Raw genomic sequence first — 15,714 nt, 5'->3', positions numbered from 1 at the left:
ACTAAAAATACAAAAAATTAGCCAGGCAGGCACCCAGCTACTCAGGAGGTTGAGGCAGGAGAATCGCTTGAACCCAGGAGGTGGAGGTTGCAGTGAGCTGAGATCACACCACTGCACTCCAGCCTGGGAAACAAGAGTGAAACTCCGTCTCAAAAAAAAAAAAAAATTAAAAAGCTCAACATCACTAATCATTAGGGAAATGAAAATCAAAACCACAGTGAAATACCACCTCCCATCTTTTGGCTTTTATAAAAAAGACAAAAGTGTGATATCTTACCAAAAAAAACGACAAAAGATATGTCTTTTATAAAGAAGACTTTTTTTAAATCTTTTTTTTTTTTTTGATAGAGTCTCGCTCTGTCGCCCAGGCTGGAGTGCAGTGGCGCAATCTCGGCTCACTGCAACCTCTCCTTCCCAGGTTCAAGCCATTCTCCTGGCTCAGCGTCCCAAGTAGCTGGGATTACAGGCATGCGCCACCATGCCTGGCTAATTTTTGTATTTTTAGTAGAGACAGCGTTTCACCATGTTGGCCAGGCTGGTCTCGAACTCCTGACCTCAGGTGATTCACCTGCCTTGGCCTCCCAAAGTGCTGGGGTTACAGGCACGAGCCACTCACGGTGCCTGACTTAAATCTTTTTACAAAAGATATATCTTTTATAAAAAAGACAAAAGATAAGTGTGGGCGAGGATATGGAGAAAAGGAAACCCTTGTACACTGTTGGTGGGAATGTAAATTAGTACAGCCATTATGGAAAACAGTATAGAGGTTTCTCAAAAAATTAAAAATAAAACTACCATATGATCCAGCAATCCCACTACTGGGTATAAATCCAAAGGAAATGAAGTCAGTATGTTGAAGACATATCTGCACTCCCATGTTCACTACAGCACTATTCACAGTAGCCAAGATATGGAATTAACCTAAGAGTCCATCAATGGATGAATGGGTAAAGAAAATGTGGTATATACATACAATGTAATCTAATTCAGCCATAAAAAGAAAGAAATCTCATCACTTGTTACATAGATAAACCTGGAAGATAATATGCTAAGTGAAATAAGCCAGACACAGAAAGACAAATCCCACATGATCTTACTCATATGTGGAAGTTTTTAAAAGTTGAACTCATAGAAGCAGAAAGTAGAAGGGTGGTCAACAGGGACTGAGGGGTGAGGGTGGGGAGGGAGGTTGCAGAGATGTCAAAGGACACAAAATTTCAGTTAGATAAGAGGAGTAAGTTCAAGAGATCTATAAGTTCAAGAGATTGATTGCAACACGGTGACAATAGTTAATAGCAATAGATTATACTCTTGAAGATTGCTAGAAGTAGACTTTTCATTTTTTGGAGTCTCATTCTGTTGCCCAGGCTGGAGTGCAGTAGCGCAATCTTGGCTCACTGCAACCTCCCTCTAACGGATTCAAGCGATTCACCTGCCTCAGCCTCCCAAGCAGCTGGGATAACAGGTGCCTACCACCAGACTCGGACAATTTTTGTAGTTTTAGTAGAGATGGGGTTTCACCATGTTGGCCAGGCTGGTCTCAAGCTCCTGATCTGCCTGCCTCGGCCTCCCAAAGTGCTGGGATTCTAGGCGTGAGCCACCACTCCTGGCCGAGAGTAGATTTTGAGTGTTCTCAGGACAAAAAAGTATGTGAGATAATGCGTGTGATAATTAACTCGATTTAGCCATTCCACAATGTATACGCATTTCAAAATATTACATTGTACATGATAAACATAAACAATTTTTATCTGTTAAAAAGATCCATTTTTTTTTTAGACAAGCAAAGCCAGCATAATTCATCTACAGTGAACAGAAAGCAGGACTTGGCTATCTTGGGGGTAGAGACTAGAAGGGGTGTGAGAGAGCTTCTGGGGTTCTGGTAAAACTACTTCTTAATCTGGGTGGTGTTTACATGGGTGTGGTCCCTGTGCAAATACACTGAACTCTATACTTATGACCTACGCACCTGTCTGTAGATCAGTTACATATGCTTCAGTAAAAAGGTAAACAAAAGGACTGGCTGAATGTGGTGACCCAGGTCCCAGCAGATCAGGGCCCTTCACAGCTGTAGCCCTGTCCAGCTGGACACCACATACCCAGGGGGGCTGACCTAGGGGGAAGGGAGGCAGAGTGGGAAAGTGCCCCAGGCTGGGTCCGAGCACTAGACTTTGTCACGCAGGCTGTGTGACCTTCTGCGAGCCTCCACGTCTCTGATCTCAGCCTCCTCCTCTAGCTCTCAGGATACTTGCAGGCTTGATACTCAGAGTGTCTCAACACTTGGGGCAGTCCACAAGAAGGTCCTACAGGTGTGTGGCACCCCCACACCCCAACCAAGCACACACCTGCAAGGTTTCCTCTGCACCTGAGAAGGGGAGACGCCAGCCAGAGACCATTCCTAGGGGGATGTTTTCAGCCCTGAGGAAGGTGGCATCGTGCTCAGAAAAAAAGGGGAGGGAAGAGGTGTGGGGCAGGGATCATGGATGAGGCTGCAGAGCATCCCACCAGAGGCCCCAGGATGCCAGGTGCAGGAGTCTGGCTTCATCCTAAGGTGATGGGGAGTGTGGAAGGGTGCTGAGAAGGGGAAGGACTTGGTCATGGCTGTCTCGGGGAGCTCCATCTGGCTGCCACATGGGAAACGGACTAGAAAAGGACAAGACTAGACCAGATACACCATAAGAACGTCCACAGGACTTGGACTGGCAGGCTCACATGTGGACGTGGAGGGGCTGGGTTCCAGGGCCAAGTGGGAGAGAGCCTCAACTCTTCCTGGTGGCCAGCCAGTGGTGGGGGTGAAGGAAAAACACAGGAATGCCTACTGGGGGTCCTTCTCCTATGCCCCACTGCCCCATACCCCACACTGGTGCCCAGTGCAAAGCACAGGCCTGGCAGAGTGGGTATCACCCAGTGCTGGCCGAAGGAGCCAGTGATGCCCTCACCCATTCCCTGCCAATCAAAGCTCCCTTTCCCCTACCTCCCTTCCTCAACCTCTTCTCCCCTCTCAAGGGAAGACACCCCCCACCACTGCCCTTTGCCATATGAACAGGGGAGGGCTGAACAGCTGGGGCTTCATCATTCAGGGGACACAGTCAATTCCAACCTGCACATCTTTCCTGATGCCCGATCTGGGCTGGCGCTGAGCTGGCTGATGAGGAAGGGGCTGGGGGAAATGGTGGTGGCCTTCTGAGATGGAGCCTGAGCAGGGCCCGAAGGATAGGCCAGAATCAGCAAGGGCATAGCAGGGCAGGATGCGGCACAGGGAGAGGGAAAAGGTGGAAAGGCACTGGGTGGGTGGAGCCTGGGGGGGAGTTGGCAGGACCAGCTCTGCAGGGCTGGGGATGCCAGGCAGAGGGGCATTGGCACTTACTGAGGCACAGGGGAGCCAGGGGCAAGACTAAAGGTCAGATGCTGATACAGTGACCCAGGACTGGAAGTGCCCTGGCTCGAGCCATAGCAGGGAAGGCCAGAAGCCAGAGGGGACTGGAAAGGGCAGAAACTCCATTTGGTGGCTGCCTGGTTATTTGTGGTTTTGATTCTGTTAATGTATTTATCCCCTTCTATCCCATACCCCATCCTCCATCTGCTCCCTAAGTCACCACCTAATAAGATGCTTAAAGCGTGTCTCTTTGTCCTTTCGTGGGTGTACTGTGACCTCCCAGGCCCCTGTCTCTCTGACGTGCCGTGTGCTGAGGAATGGATGGCAGGGTGGGGAGGGAGAATGTGCTGTGGAGGGACAGCCAGGCTCAGCGCCACCTCAGGCTCTCAGCCCCTGGGCCACCCAAAGCTCCAGGCTCCTGGGTTCTGGTGCCAGAGCCAAGGCAACCAGGCCCAGTGAGTCACTCCAGCCACCACCAGGCGAGCTGGCACCAGGGCTGGGAAATCCTGTCTTTCTTCTCCCCTCCTCTTCCCTTATCGTTTCTGTGTCCAATCCATTCTCCACCCGGCTGCTGAGTGATCTTTCTAACATAAATCCTACCAGGCCGCTCCCCTGCTAGGAGACACAGAGGGCCTTGTGGGCAGGGTCAAGCGTGTACGGGGCATGGGGTCTCCAGCTGGTCCTGGGGGAATGGTTGGTCCTGCAGCCATGATGTCCCCCGGCAGTGCATGTGAGGGCTGTGCTGGCTGCAGGCCTGGCTCTGTGTGATCCTGACTGAGTCACAGGCCTGACCCTGCAGCTGTTCTTCATCTGGGAATGGGCTCCCGCCCAGGGTGCTGTGAGCAGGAGAGAGTGTAGGAACAGCAGGAGCCACTGTTGTAAACAGCATCTGTAAGCAAGTGGCCACGGGAGAGGAGCTTCTGCAAGGGTGTTCCAGGTCAGGCGTTCCTGCAGGCCTTGGGCAGGACAGGAAGAAGCCAAGGACCTGGCCACACTTGTGGAGGTGGAAACTGCTGGGCAGGGGGCAGCCCCAGGCCCAGTCTCGGATGAGCAGCTCACCACAGTTTGAACACTGAAAGAACTGCATCCGGGAAACCCATAGTCCCAGGCAACCCAGTGCGGTGGCCACCCTACCTCGGGGCTCCCAGTCCAGCACCAGGTCCTGCAGAGAAAGTACTGAGAGCGGCAGATGCAGCTGGGTGTCCCTGTGCAGGACATTCTGTCTCACCCGGGGTGGGGTGGGGGCTGTGTGCTCGCTCAGTCCCCACAGGGGAGACAACCTAACAAAATGGGACTTGATCAGGTCACTGAAGCCACCTCTGCCTCACTGTGCTGTGTGAGCCCAGGCAAGCCCCTGCCCTCTCCAGCCACAGGCTCTCGCCATTGAGGGGAACACTACACACTATTTTCCAGTCTGGCGGGTTTCTCACCAGGACAGCCCTTTTCTCCACTTCCTGCACAGGCAGTCCTAGACTCGAGTCCCGAGACCTGTCTCCAAGACTCAAGGTGTGAAGACTGGGGAGACAGTGCCCATTTCCCACTTTGGGAAACTGAAGTGTGCCATTCCTCAGCGCAAGCTCCTGCACAACCTCAGAAAGGAGCTGTGCTGTTCTCATTACACAAATGGGAGACAGAGGCTCTGAGGGGAAAGAGGACATTCAGGGCAGAAGCACGAACCTGTCCCATGTCAAAGTCCTGCTCAGCCTGCCCACCACCCCTCCCTCGGGCAGTGACCCACTCTCCAGCCCTGGGTGTCCTGTTCAGGTGTGTCCCCCGTTCCAACTTTACTCGCACACCTTCCCTGTGCCTGACCAAACGGCAGTGAGGAGTCAGATGGGAATCTGCCCTAGAGGTCGGCCCAGTGAAGGCGAGAAGCAGAGACCTCAGTACAAGGCAGCGAGACCTGCTCTCAAAGGGAGCGATTCGTTCACACCAGGCAGGGACGGCCGCACAGAGGAAGTAGCATCAAAGCGGGATCTTAAAGGGTAGATTGTGATTTCAAGAGATGGAGGAGGTGGAAGGTTTAGGGGAGGAAATATTATTCTGGAGGAAGAAATCATTTAGGCAGGTCTGGAGGACAGAATGCAGGGGAGAGGGAAGAGGAAGTAGAGAAATATTGCCACAGCTGGGTTGCGGCTGGCCCTGAAAGCCAGGCTAAGAACTCAGACATGAGATGGGGTGCGATGATGTATGAGAAGGTCAACGGGAAAGGAGGCCCAGGATGTAGGCAGGGAGGCCAGGCTCTAGACAGGCCCCTGAGAGAGAAGCAGGGCCTAGCATGGTGTGGCCTTGGCCATGGGGATGGAAAGGAGACCCACACAGGGGCAGGTCCGCAGCAGGCAGGCCGGAGCTCTGGGGTTTAGCTAGGGTTCTTCCTGAGGCGCCAGGGGGCTTATCCCCTCCTGCAACGGCGGACCATGTCTCTGGGTGAGCAGCACTTCCAGGCCCCCTGCACTGCTCTAAGTCACTTCCTATTCCTAACCATGGCAGCCTAGAATGCCAACGCCTGCTCCCCATACCCAGGCAGAGGGCGAACCAGGGCCTCAAGATGTCAGGCTGGGCAACATCCTGTCCACATACCCATCCTCAGATGGGGAGACTGAGGCCAGCGAGGAGCAAAGCAATTAACCTCTCTGTGCTTCAGAATTCTCATCTGTAAAACAAAGGTATTTTCTGCTCTACTGGCCCAGCCTGTTCACCTGACCCCATATACCAGACAGGACTTGGCCGTAATAGGCCTTGGTATTCTCATCTGTAAAGCGGGACCACCCCCTTGTAGGGTGATGGTGAGCATCAAATGACCCTGCAAAGCACTGGGCTTCTTGTGTGAATGTCTGAAATGAGCTGCACTCCACCCTGAAAGGCCCAGCACACTGTCAAATGCAGGCAGGGTCCAGACACCAGGGCCACCCATGCAGCCATGCCAGGGATGCCCTTCTTCCAAACATCCCTGAACTCTGGCTACCAGGGGCTCAGGCTGGACACTGGGGCCAGGGCTACAGCAGCGCCCAGCTTCCAAGGCTCCCAGGCTGGAGGGGAGACAGACATTGTGAGTGACCTCCTGGGTAACAGGACTGTGACTGGGGAAGCCAGCCTCGGTGAGCACTGGGGTGGCGGCAGGAGCTGGGAATGGCACCTACAGTGGTGCTGCAGTCAGCTCCTGGGGTGGGCTGAATGATGGCCCCAAAGATACTCCCACCCAGATGCCTAGAACCTGTGAATGACACCTTGTATGGCACAGGAGACTCTGCAGATGTGATTAAGGACTTTGAGACAAGGAGACGATCTTGGCTTATCTGGGTGGGCCCTGAATGTAATCACAAGTGTCCCTACAAGAGGGAGGTGGAGGGGATCTGCCCAGAGGAGGAAAGAGCAATGAGACAGAAGCAGAGACTGAAGCAATGTTGCCACAAGGAACGCCAGCAGCCACCCGAGGCTGGAAGAGACGGGGAACGGACTCTCCCCAGGATCCCACAGAAGAAGCCAGCCTGGATTTTAGCCCCATTAGACTCATGGGGGACTTCTCACCTCCGAAACTATAAGAGCATAAATCTGTGTTGCTTTCAGTCACCAAGTGTGGCAATTTGTCACAATAGCGATAGGAAAGGAATATGCTCTTGAACGATGCTGTTCCTGAAGAATAGCTAATGGGAGCCGGGGAACAGGTCATGGGGCCCCAGCCGCCTCTCCTGCCTGGAGAAGCCCATGAGGGGAATGAAGTTCCTACACCTTGAGTTGCTCCGCTGTACAACAAAGCGACCCCACGCCAGTTCCTTAGTTCCTCTTGTGAGTAACACGTCACTTGGGTCTCACCTCACTCCGACTGGCAGAAGTTACACAGCAGCAGGGGGCACTGGCTGAGCAGGGGCTGGCCAGGCAAGGCAGGTGGGTCAAGCCAATGGGCTCCCAGCCTTCTGTCCACCATCCCCCGGGGCACATCCTGACAGTGAAGGGCAGCTGGGGACCAGTGGATGGGCTTTGGTGTGCTCCGGTCACCAGCCCCTTCTCCCGCATGGCCACTGTGGGAGAAAACCACAGCAAAAAACCCACAGACCACTGCAGCCTCAGCTGTCGCCAACCCAGACCCCTATCCCTGGGAAAGCTCGGGTCCCTGGAAGCACACGTGCAAACAACCAGAATGGGGAGCAGTAACCCAGGCCCTTGCGGGTAAGCACACATTGTCCACAGCTTCCCCTTCCAAGCCTGAGGCTGGCCTCCTAAGACATCCAGATTCCAACCGCAAAGGGACCTGGCCCCTTTGCCTGGGGTGAGCAGGGAAAGGCAAGGCCCGAGGCCACAGGCAAGTGAGCAGCTCTGCCTGCACTAAAGCAAGGTAATCCCAGGGCATCTCCACCAGCCCGGAGGAGGGCTCAGAGATGTGCAGCAGGAAGCCCAAATCTCAGGACCATGGCGAGCCCAGGAAAGTTTTGAGCAGGGATCAGGGATGGAGACGCAGAAGAGCTCTCTGAGGCACTCAAGGGGTGCCTGGGAGGGGCTCTGAAGGCACTCAAAACACTTGAATAGATGGGGACAGAGACAGGGCGGGTGAAAAGCCCAGCTGCAGAGAGACTGCTGCCAGCTGCCCAGAAGGCTGCTGGGGAGGGGTGGGGGGTGTTGCAGATCCTGCTCTTTGCAGCTGGGGGAGCTGAGGGCCCGCTGCTGGGCTTTCTGTTCAACCTTCACATGCTGCACTCTAGGGTGCTCCCAGCTGCTCAGCCATTGCCTCTCCTCAGGGGCTAGAAGCTTTTGGGAGAAGCCAGGGGACTTGGTCAGGCAGATAGAGACCACTCCCATAAGCAGTCTCCCTCACCCACTAAATCCAAGAGAGTCTTCCACTTCAATAAGAGAGGCCTATTTCCTTCCACCCTTCTTCTCCCAAAGTCAGCCCCTCATCCCCAGGGAGGGAACTAAGTGATGCTGATTGCCAGCTGCTATTAGTAATAATGGCTACCAGACACCACGTACTTAGAAAGATGCGTTCAGTGACATGATCTAAGTTCATCTTCATCATCCCCCAGTCCCTGTGAATAGGCAGCATTTATCCCCATTCCGCACATGAGAAAACTGAGACAGAAAAGGGAAGTTCTCCGCCTCAAGGTCATAGGCAAGTAGGAAGGTACAGAGATGGTCTCAGCCAAGAGAAAGATCAGACACATGATTTAGGCCCTGCAGGTAGGAGAGGGTACCTACTGAGGGTGCAAGAGGCCTCCTGTTTGGGGACCAGGACTCCAGGGCTGATCTGAGAGCCTGCCAGGAAAGCAGGCAGAGACAGTGCTGGCCTGGGAGCAGTGTTCCAGATGTCTCCCACAAAAACCCACAGGCATCTCACAACCACCCTATCCAATAGTCCACTTGTCAACTTACTCCCAATCTGCCCCACCCGCAATGGTGGTCCCCATCTCACAGGGGCAGCCCCACCTACCTTCCCCCAGCACTGGGGCCCTGTGTAGCCCCTGGGCACCTCCTGCCCCCAGCACCCCTGCTCTGGGAACCTTTATCAGGGCCCCTCCTCCCCTGCCAAGGCTAACCCTGGGTGGGGAGCAGAGGAGAGCAGAAGGGAGGGCCCTCTCCCTGCTTTGGCCTCCTCCTTACAGGCCTCAACAGAAGCCCACCCACTACGCAGCCAAAGGTGACCCTTCTTGGACACACATCTGACCTATCTCATCCGCAATCCACCCCACCAGCATTCATTTTCACACTGCCAGGTCTTTACTCATGCTATTCCTTGGGGCTGCGATCCCCTGCCTTTTCTTTTCTGCTTGGTGGACTTCTTTGAGACCCAGCCCCAACGAATCTGCAAGTGAACTCATCCCCAGCACTGGGTACAACTCTGGGCAGGGCCTTATCTGTGGACCCACTGCCTGTCTCGTCAGAAGGGACGCTCCTCAGGGCAAAGACCATGCCTCTGTGTGCTGGCAACTAGCCTGGCCTGGCCTGCAGCGGCAGCGGGGCCCACCACACTCTGCCCAGGAGGCAAAGGCAGCCAGACCATCCCACTCCCTGACCCTCGGGACAGGAGCAAGGACCAGCCCCAGGACCGTGGGAGGTGTCAATCCTTGCGGAACACAGTGGTTCCTCCAGCAGGCCTCAGACTCATTGAGTTGGCTGAGCCTCATCCTTAAGCCCCTCTTCCAAGAAGTCTGCCCAGATCTCTCTTTCCCCTGAGTTCTGGGATAGTCGCCCTCAGTACTTTTCTCTCCAAACCACGGGTGTAGGGAGGAGACTCTGGGATGAGAGCCAGGCGGACCCAGGTTCAAATTCTGGCTCAGCAGCCCTGAGAGGGCAGCTGACTTTGCCTCTCTGTGCCCCACTCTACTCATCTGTATGGAACTTGGGGGTGAATCCCACCACACGAAATGACTGGGAGAGAGAACGTCGCACCTGTTAATGATCTTTGGTCCTACTTCACCTCTGGTCCCCTAGGCCAGTCTTCTGAGACCCCCCCAACCCAGAGGAACAGAGGTGGGAACTCAGGTCTGAGAAATCAAAGATCCATTCCCTCCCAGACCACTCTCCCACACTCCGGCAATACACACTCCTGCAACACACATACACACACACACACACACACACACACACACACACGTGTGCACCCGCCCTGCAGTCAAGGAGAAAAGCCCCCATTGAACCTGGGGAGGAGTGCCAAGAAGTGGATAGGCTGGGGCAGCAGGAGCCTCGGCCCTGCCCCTTTCCCAAGCCTGGGTGGGGTAGTACCCAGAAGGGGTTGGTGGATAGCAGGAATGAAAGGGGGGGTTAAGGAGGGAACAGAAGAGGGGGAACTGTAAGGAAGATGAGAGGAAGGGACAGTCTAGCCCCGGGTGTTAGGCGCTTCCAGCGCGTCCGCACTAGGAAAACGACTCAGAGACACCCAGAGGGAGATGAAAAAAAGACTCCTCGCCGGGGGTGGGGGTGGGGGTGGGGACGAGCCCAGGGAGCCCAGGCGGATCGTCCAGGACCCCGCCCCCCAGCCAGCGCTCACTTCCTTTCCCCCCAGGCCCGCGGGAGATGCAGCCCCCTCCACCGATTCGTGGTACCAAAGAACGCACTGGCTCACGCTGCATCCTCACACGCCCCCCCGAAACACACACACACACATAGAAGCACATGCCTCCCTCCGCGCGCCTCCTACCGGCCGCGCCACCGCGGGTCCAGCCGGGTTCCTGGGATGCAGGGCACGGCGTGGGCGCTGGAGCGGAGGCTGCAGCCGCCCCGCGTAGCGGCCTGGAGTTCTGGCAGGAGATGCAGCTGGGACTGGCCTGGGGCGGGGGCTGGCGCTCGCATTCCCCGGGTTCGGCCGGCCGGGCCCGGCTCCGCCCCGCCCCGCCCCGCCCACGGCCTCTGCCCATTCGCCCGTGGTGAGCCGGAGGCGTGGTCTCCCGTGGGGCGGAGCGGGCGGCCGTGAGCTCGATGCGCGCATGCGCCCTGGCGCCGCGGGCGGCCGCTCAGAGGAGCGGTCTGGTTCCAGCCCGGATGTTGAAGGGGGGTTTGGGGCCCCTAGCGGCACCCACAACCTCTACCGACTCAGTCGGGCCCTCTCTCTCCCTCCTTCCCAGACTATCTGTCTGCGGTTGGGTGCATCCCCGTGGGCAGCCTCCCAAGGGCTGGCTGCACCGCGAGGGATCGGGCCGAGGCGTGGGTTCAGCTCCCCAAGGGCGGGCCTGAGCCGCGGCTGACTTGGAGCTGGCGTCTAGTACCGAGGGCCCGCAAGGGCCGGGGTGCCTGCCAGAACCAGGACTTGGTGGGCGGCACCCCTCCCTTTCCGAACTCCACCTTCACATCCATCCCAGGTGTTCGGATGGAGAAGAGGGAGCCCAGGCCCCTGTGAGCCGCAGACGGCCTCTGTCAGATGGGAAAACTGACCCCGGCCTGAGCACTTAACCCGGTGCTGCGATGGGCTCACCGGCTCACGTTTGACTCTCTGTCCGTGACTGGCTCCCGGAATGCCCTGGGATGGCACCGAGCCTCGATTTCCTGATCTGTAAAATGGGGACTATAATCTCTACCCATCCCAGGCCGTTTGGGGAATCCGATAGAGAAGGTTTAGGGGTGACTAGTTCTTGCCTACAGTAGGGACTCAGGGGTGCCACCGTCCCCCACCCTGAGTCAGCAGGACAGATGCCCATCTGATCTGATGAGCCTATCAGCCCACTCATTCTCCCCCTCCAGTTTGTTTCCCAGTCTCAGTTAATGATTTCATCAACTTCTTGTGTTACCGAAACAAACTTGGGTCCACCCACCCGGTGCAGCAAAGTCAAACACTGACATCAGGATTTGCAGCGGCAGAAAGGGAGGCATTTATTGCAGGGTGCCAAGCAAGGAGAATAGGTCAGCTAATGCTTAAGACCCGGACTCCTCGATGGTTTACATGTAAGGGTTTTTAAAGGTGGGGAGACAGAGGTTATAGGCAAAGTCATAAATAAATACTCTGGAGCTACACATTGGCTTGGCCCAAAAAGGTGAGATATTTTGAGGCAGGGGAGTTACAGGTCATAGGTGGATTCAGAGATTCTGTGATTTGCAATTGGTTTAGGAAGCAAGACTGTCTAAAAACCTGGGCTCCACAGATAGGAATGTTAAGCATTGGCTTATGGGTGTGACTCTTTGCAGAACCCTTGGGAAGAAATTTAAAGAACAGCCCTCAGTTTCCCCTTGTCTGAGGCCTAAGTGACAGCTGTGAAAAACAATTCAGGGACATAGGTCAAGATGTTATCTTTAGTTTCTATAGGGAACCAGACATCTTGTGGCTCTAACTTATTTGGGTGGCCCTTGTTTTAAGCTACAATTACCTTGTTGCTTGTCAAGGTGCTCGTTTACTTCTCAAAGCTAGCTAGCTGCCTGAAATGCCCCTAGAAAGGACTCACGATTTTCCTTTCTTTACACTAAGCAGAGTCCCTGCCTCACCTCACTCTCAGTCACCCGGACTTCTCTAGCCTCTCCCCAACCTCCCTGCCTCTGTCCCAGGCCACCCAGATGCTTCTCCCTTAAGAGTAGCCCCAGCCCCCTCGGGAGCTTTCTATCCAACCAAAGAAGACTTTCACATATGCAGCTGAGACCCGCCACCCACAGAAGAGTGTTCTAAGACTGCACCCCATCTGACTCCCCCATCTCCCCTAACCTCATTCCATGCCCTGTACTGGGAGCAACAGCTTCACCAGCCCTTCAAGGGTCATTTCAGGGGCTCTACTCTCCCCACCTGAACCCTTGCCCATACTGATCTGTGACCGTCTGAAGGACTCTTCCATCCTCCCTGAGCCGCAGCATCCCAAAGCTCCCTTGCTCACCTATGGCCCTTCTCAGGCTGCGTCTCTCAGAGTTGCTGGTGGGACCAAAATTTCCCCTGCGAGGCCAAAGTTCCTGGAGGGCAGAGGCCAAGGGTCATTCTCAGGAAGACAGCAGCAACTGGTAGAGCCAAGCAGATCTGGGCTCCAGTCCTCACTCTGCCAGTTACTGGCTGTGTGATCTGGGCAGGTCCTCTATCCTTTCACAGTCTCATTTTCCCTGTCTGTAAAATGGGCTTCTAGCTGAAGTGTGTGATGACCAGGTACAGGCAAGTCATGGGGCTCGCTAAAGGCCCGGTTGTGTAGGATACTGGGCAGCATTGTCTCTGGGCTGGGCAACTCCCATGTGTTCCAAGGTGGAGCTGGGGTTGTGTCTGAGAAGGCGTGTTTGCCTCAGCCCACAAAACAGTGGGGTTCAGAGGATGCTCAGACCCTCTTCTGTATCTCAAAGCATTGGAGCCACAAGAGGGTATTCTGCAATAGTTGTAAGCAGGGACTCTGCCTGGGCTCATATTAGCTGAGTGACCTCAGACAAGTGACCCAACCTCACTGTGCCAGTATCCTCTCCTGTAAAGCCAACATAGCAACAACTGCACCATGGAGTTGTTGTGGGGTTAAATGGGCCGGGCCATGTGGAGCCCTCATGGTAGTCCTTTGCTTGGAGTAAGAGCTCTCAGCATTTGCTAGCTGGTGTTATTGACATCTGACCCCAGTCCCTCATTTTGTGAAGACACTGAGTCCCAGAAGCAGAGACACGCACTCATGGCTAGTGAGAAGCCCAGCCACCCTAGCAGGTTAGCGCTGGAAGGGCCCAGTCCTTTAACCATCTCCAGCAGCTCCACCTTTTCTGACAGGTGAGGAAAGAGGCCTAGTGAGAGAGTGACCTGCCCAAGACACCCACCCTGGTGGCCGGGTGGACAGAGCATTGGCCCTGCTATTGGGGAAGAGAGAGGTCCCCAAGATAAGCCAGGAAGAGCCAGATCTGCCCGATAAGGTTGGGGAAAGGTGGGACTTTGATGATGCTCTGGCCCTAGAATCCTGCTGGTCAGTTTTTATAAACTGAGTCATCTAATGGTGCCATCACAGGGCCTGATGTGGAAGTGCACTTCCCATTTCTCACAACCGCCCTCTGCAGCAGCTCTGATTAGTCCATTTTCCAGATGACAGAACCAAGCCTCAGGGAGATGCCCCAGGTCACACAATTAGTAACTGGAATCCAAACCTAGTCTGACTCCACTCTTGTGGGCTTTCCCTTCCCTCTTCCTATCTCCTCCAGGAAAAGGTCACCTCCGCAGGCTCCTTGACTGGCTGTCCCACCTCTGCTTGGATGCCACTGTAACTGGGAACTCACTTCCTCACAGCACAGCCCTTTCCCCTCTACCTGGGAGAGCCTTTTGTCCCCCAGAGCTGATCCACCCCTCTCTTCCTGGTTCTGCCAGACTTTATACCCTCTATCTTACCAGAGCCTAGAGACAGAACCTTCTCTGCCCAAGTCAGAAAACCCCTTTCTTCACTGCTCCTGTGTGTAATAGGATTTCCCAGGTGAAGCTTATCATAATAATGTATTTTTTAATCCCAACAGACTTAATTGCCAAGCTATTGTGTGAGAATCCTAAAGGAAGCTGTGGCATGAGGAGTGGCTCAAAGTGGAGGCTTCTAAGGCTTGGTGTCTCTGGGAAGAATATTAAAAATCACCCTATTAACCAGTTCATTTCGTTCTCATCTGGCCAGCTCCGGCAAGGGGGTGTCAAGATTGCAGAGTGAGCAGGCCCGTCAGACACAGAACTTTCAGTGGGGAATAGTTGCTAATGGTGCATCCCTGTGTGGTCAAAAATGGGAGCTCACAAGGGACTCCAGGGCAGAACAGGTGTGATGGAAATTGGGATATTGAGACAAGATGACTTCTGAGTTGCTTTCAAGTCTATCCTTCTCTGAAACACTGCTTATATTTTGTTACTATCCTAGATATTATTAAAAACCAGTCAGACCAAGAATGCAAGGTTGTTTTTTTTTTTTTTTTTTGACGGAGTTTTGCTCTTGTCACCCAGGCTGGAGTGCAGTGGCGTGATCTCAGCTCACTGCAACCTTCACCTCCCAGGTTCAAGCGATTCTCCTGCCTCAGCCTCCAGAGTAGCTTTAATATTAGAAAACTTCATCCATTAATAGCATTGCATTAGTTTCCTAGGGCTGCCATAACGACAAACTGGGCTGCTCAAATGACAAAAATGTATTGTCTCACAGTCCTGGAGGCTAGAAGTTCAAGATAAAGGTACCCCTAATTCTGATAAAGGTATCATCAGGATTGATTCATTCTATGAGATCTAATTCAATATACAACAAGCATGTACCATATGAATGAACCTAAGGGGAGAATAATATGCTCATTTATTTCTCTATAAATACTAAGAAAGCTTTAACAAAATTCAATACCCATTCATGATCAAAACAGTCAGTGAAACAGGAATTGAGGGATACTTTCTCAGTATGATAAGATATAGTCATATAAACCAGCATCTTATTTAATCAAGAGACACTGGAAGCATTTCCACTAAGATCAAGAGCATAACAAGGGCCAGGCACAGTGGTTCATGCCTGCAATCCCAACACTGTGGGAGACTGGGACAAGAGGGTTGCATGGGCCAGGAGTTTGAGGTCAGCCTGGGAGACAAAATGAGACCTCATCTCTGCAAAACAAAAAACAAAAAAAAAAGCCAAGTGTGCTGGCATTTGCCTGTAGTTCCAGCTACTCAAAAGGCTGAAGTAGGAGGATCCCTTGGGGCCAGGAGTTTGAGGCTGCAGTGAGCCCTGATTATGCCATGTACTCCAGCCTGGGTGACAGAGTGAGACCTTGACTCTAAAAAATAAAAAGAGAATGAAAGAAGAGAAACATGGCAAGGATGCCATTATATCCACCACTATTCCACGTTGTACTAGATGTATTAGCCAATGCAATTAGACAGGAGAAATCAATTGGAGGCCTAAGAATGGTAAAGAAGAAGGAGAACTATTTCTATTTACATATGGCGTAATATACCTGAAGAACCCCAGAGAATCAATGAT

At 53.7% G+C, this 15,714-nt stretch overlaps 1 protein-coding gene across 6 annotated transcripts in view; it reads right to left on the bottom strand.

Annotated features, from left to right (window-relative positions):
* CAPN5 (calpain 5) overlaps positions 1–10,629 on the bottom strand; it is a 56,940-nt gene extending 46,311 nt beyond the window's left edge. For 4 of the 6 annotated variants that reach the window (XM_077963950.1, XM_077963948.1, XM_015115243.3 and 1 more), the window contains exon 1: positions 10,506–10,629. Coding sequence is in view for 1 of the 6 variants with exons in the window: in XM_077963946.1 (XP_077820072.1) it covers positions 5,957–6,029 (73 nt within the window). In the remaining 5 variants the exon portion in view is untranslated. Of the gene's footprint in view, positions 1–5,956; positions 6,030–10,484 lie in introns of all 6 variants that reach the window. The other 2 variants (XM_077963946.1, XM_077963947.1) reach the window with 2 other exon arrangements.
* Positions 10,630–15,714: the final 5,085 nt, after the last annotated feature.

This window comes from Macaca mulatta, chromosome 14 (genome assembly GCF_049350105.2).
Source record: "Macaca mulatta isolate MMU2019108-1 chromosome 14, T2T-MMU8v2.0, whole genome shotgun sequence".
NCBI lineage: Eukaryota > Metazoa > Chordata > Mammalia > Primates > Cercopithecidae > Macaca > Macaca mulatta.
Note: the sequence above shows the minus strand (reverse complement) of the source record. Positions and strands in the feature narration are given on the sequence as shown.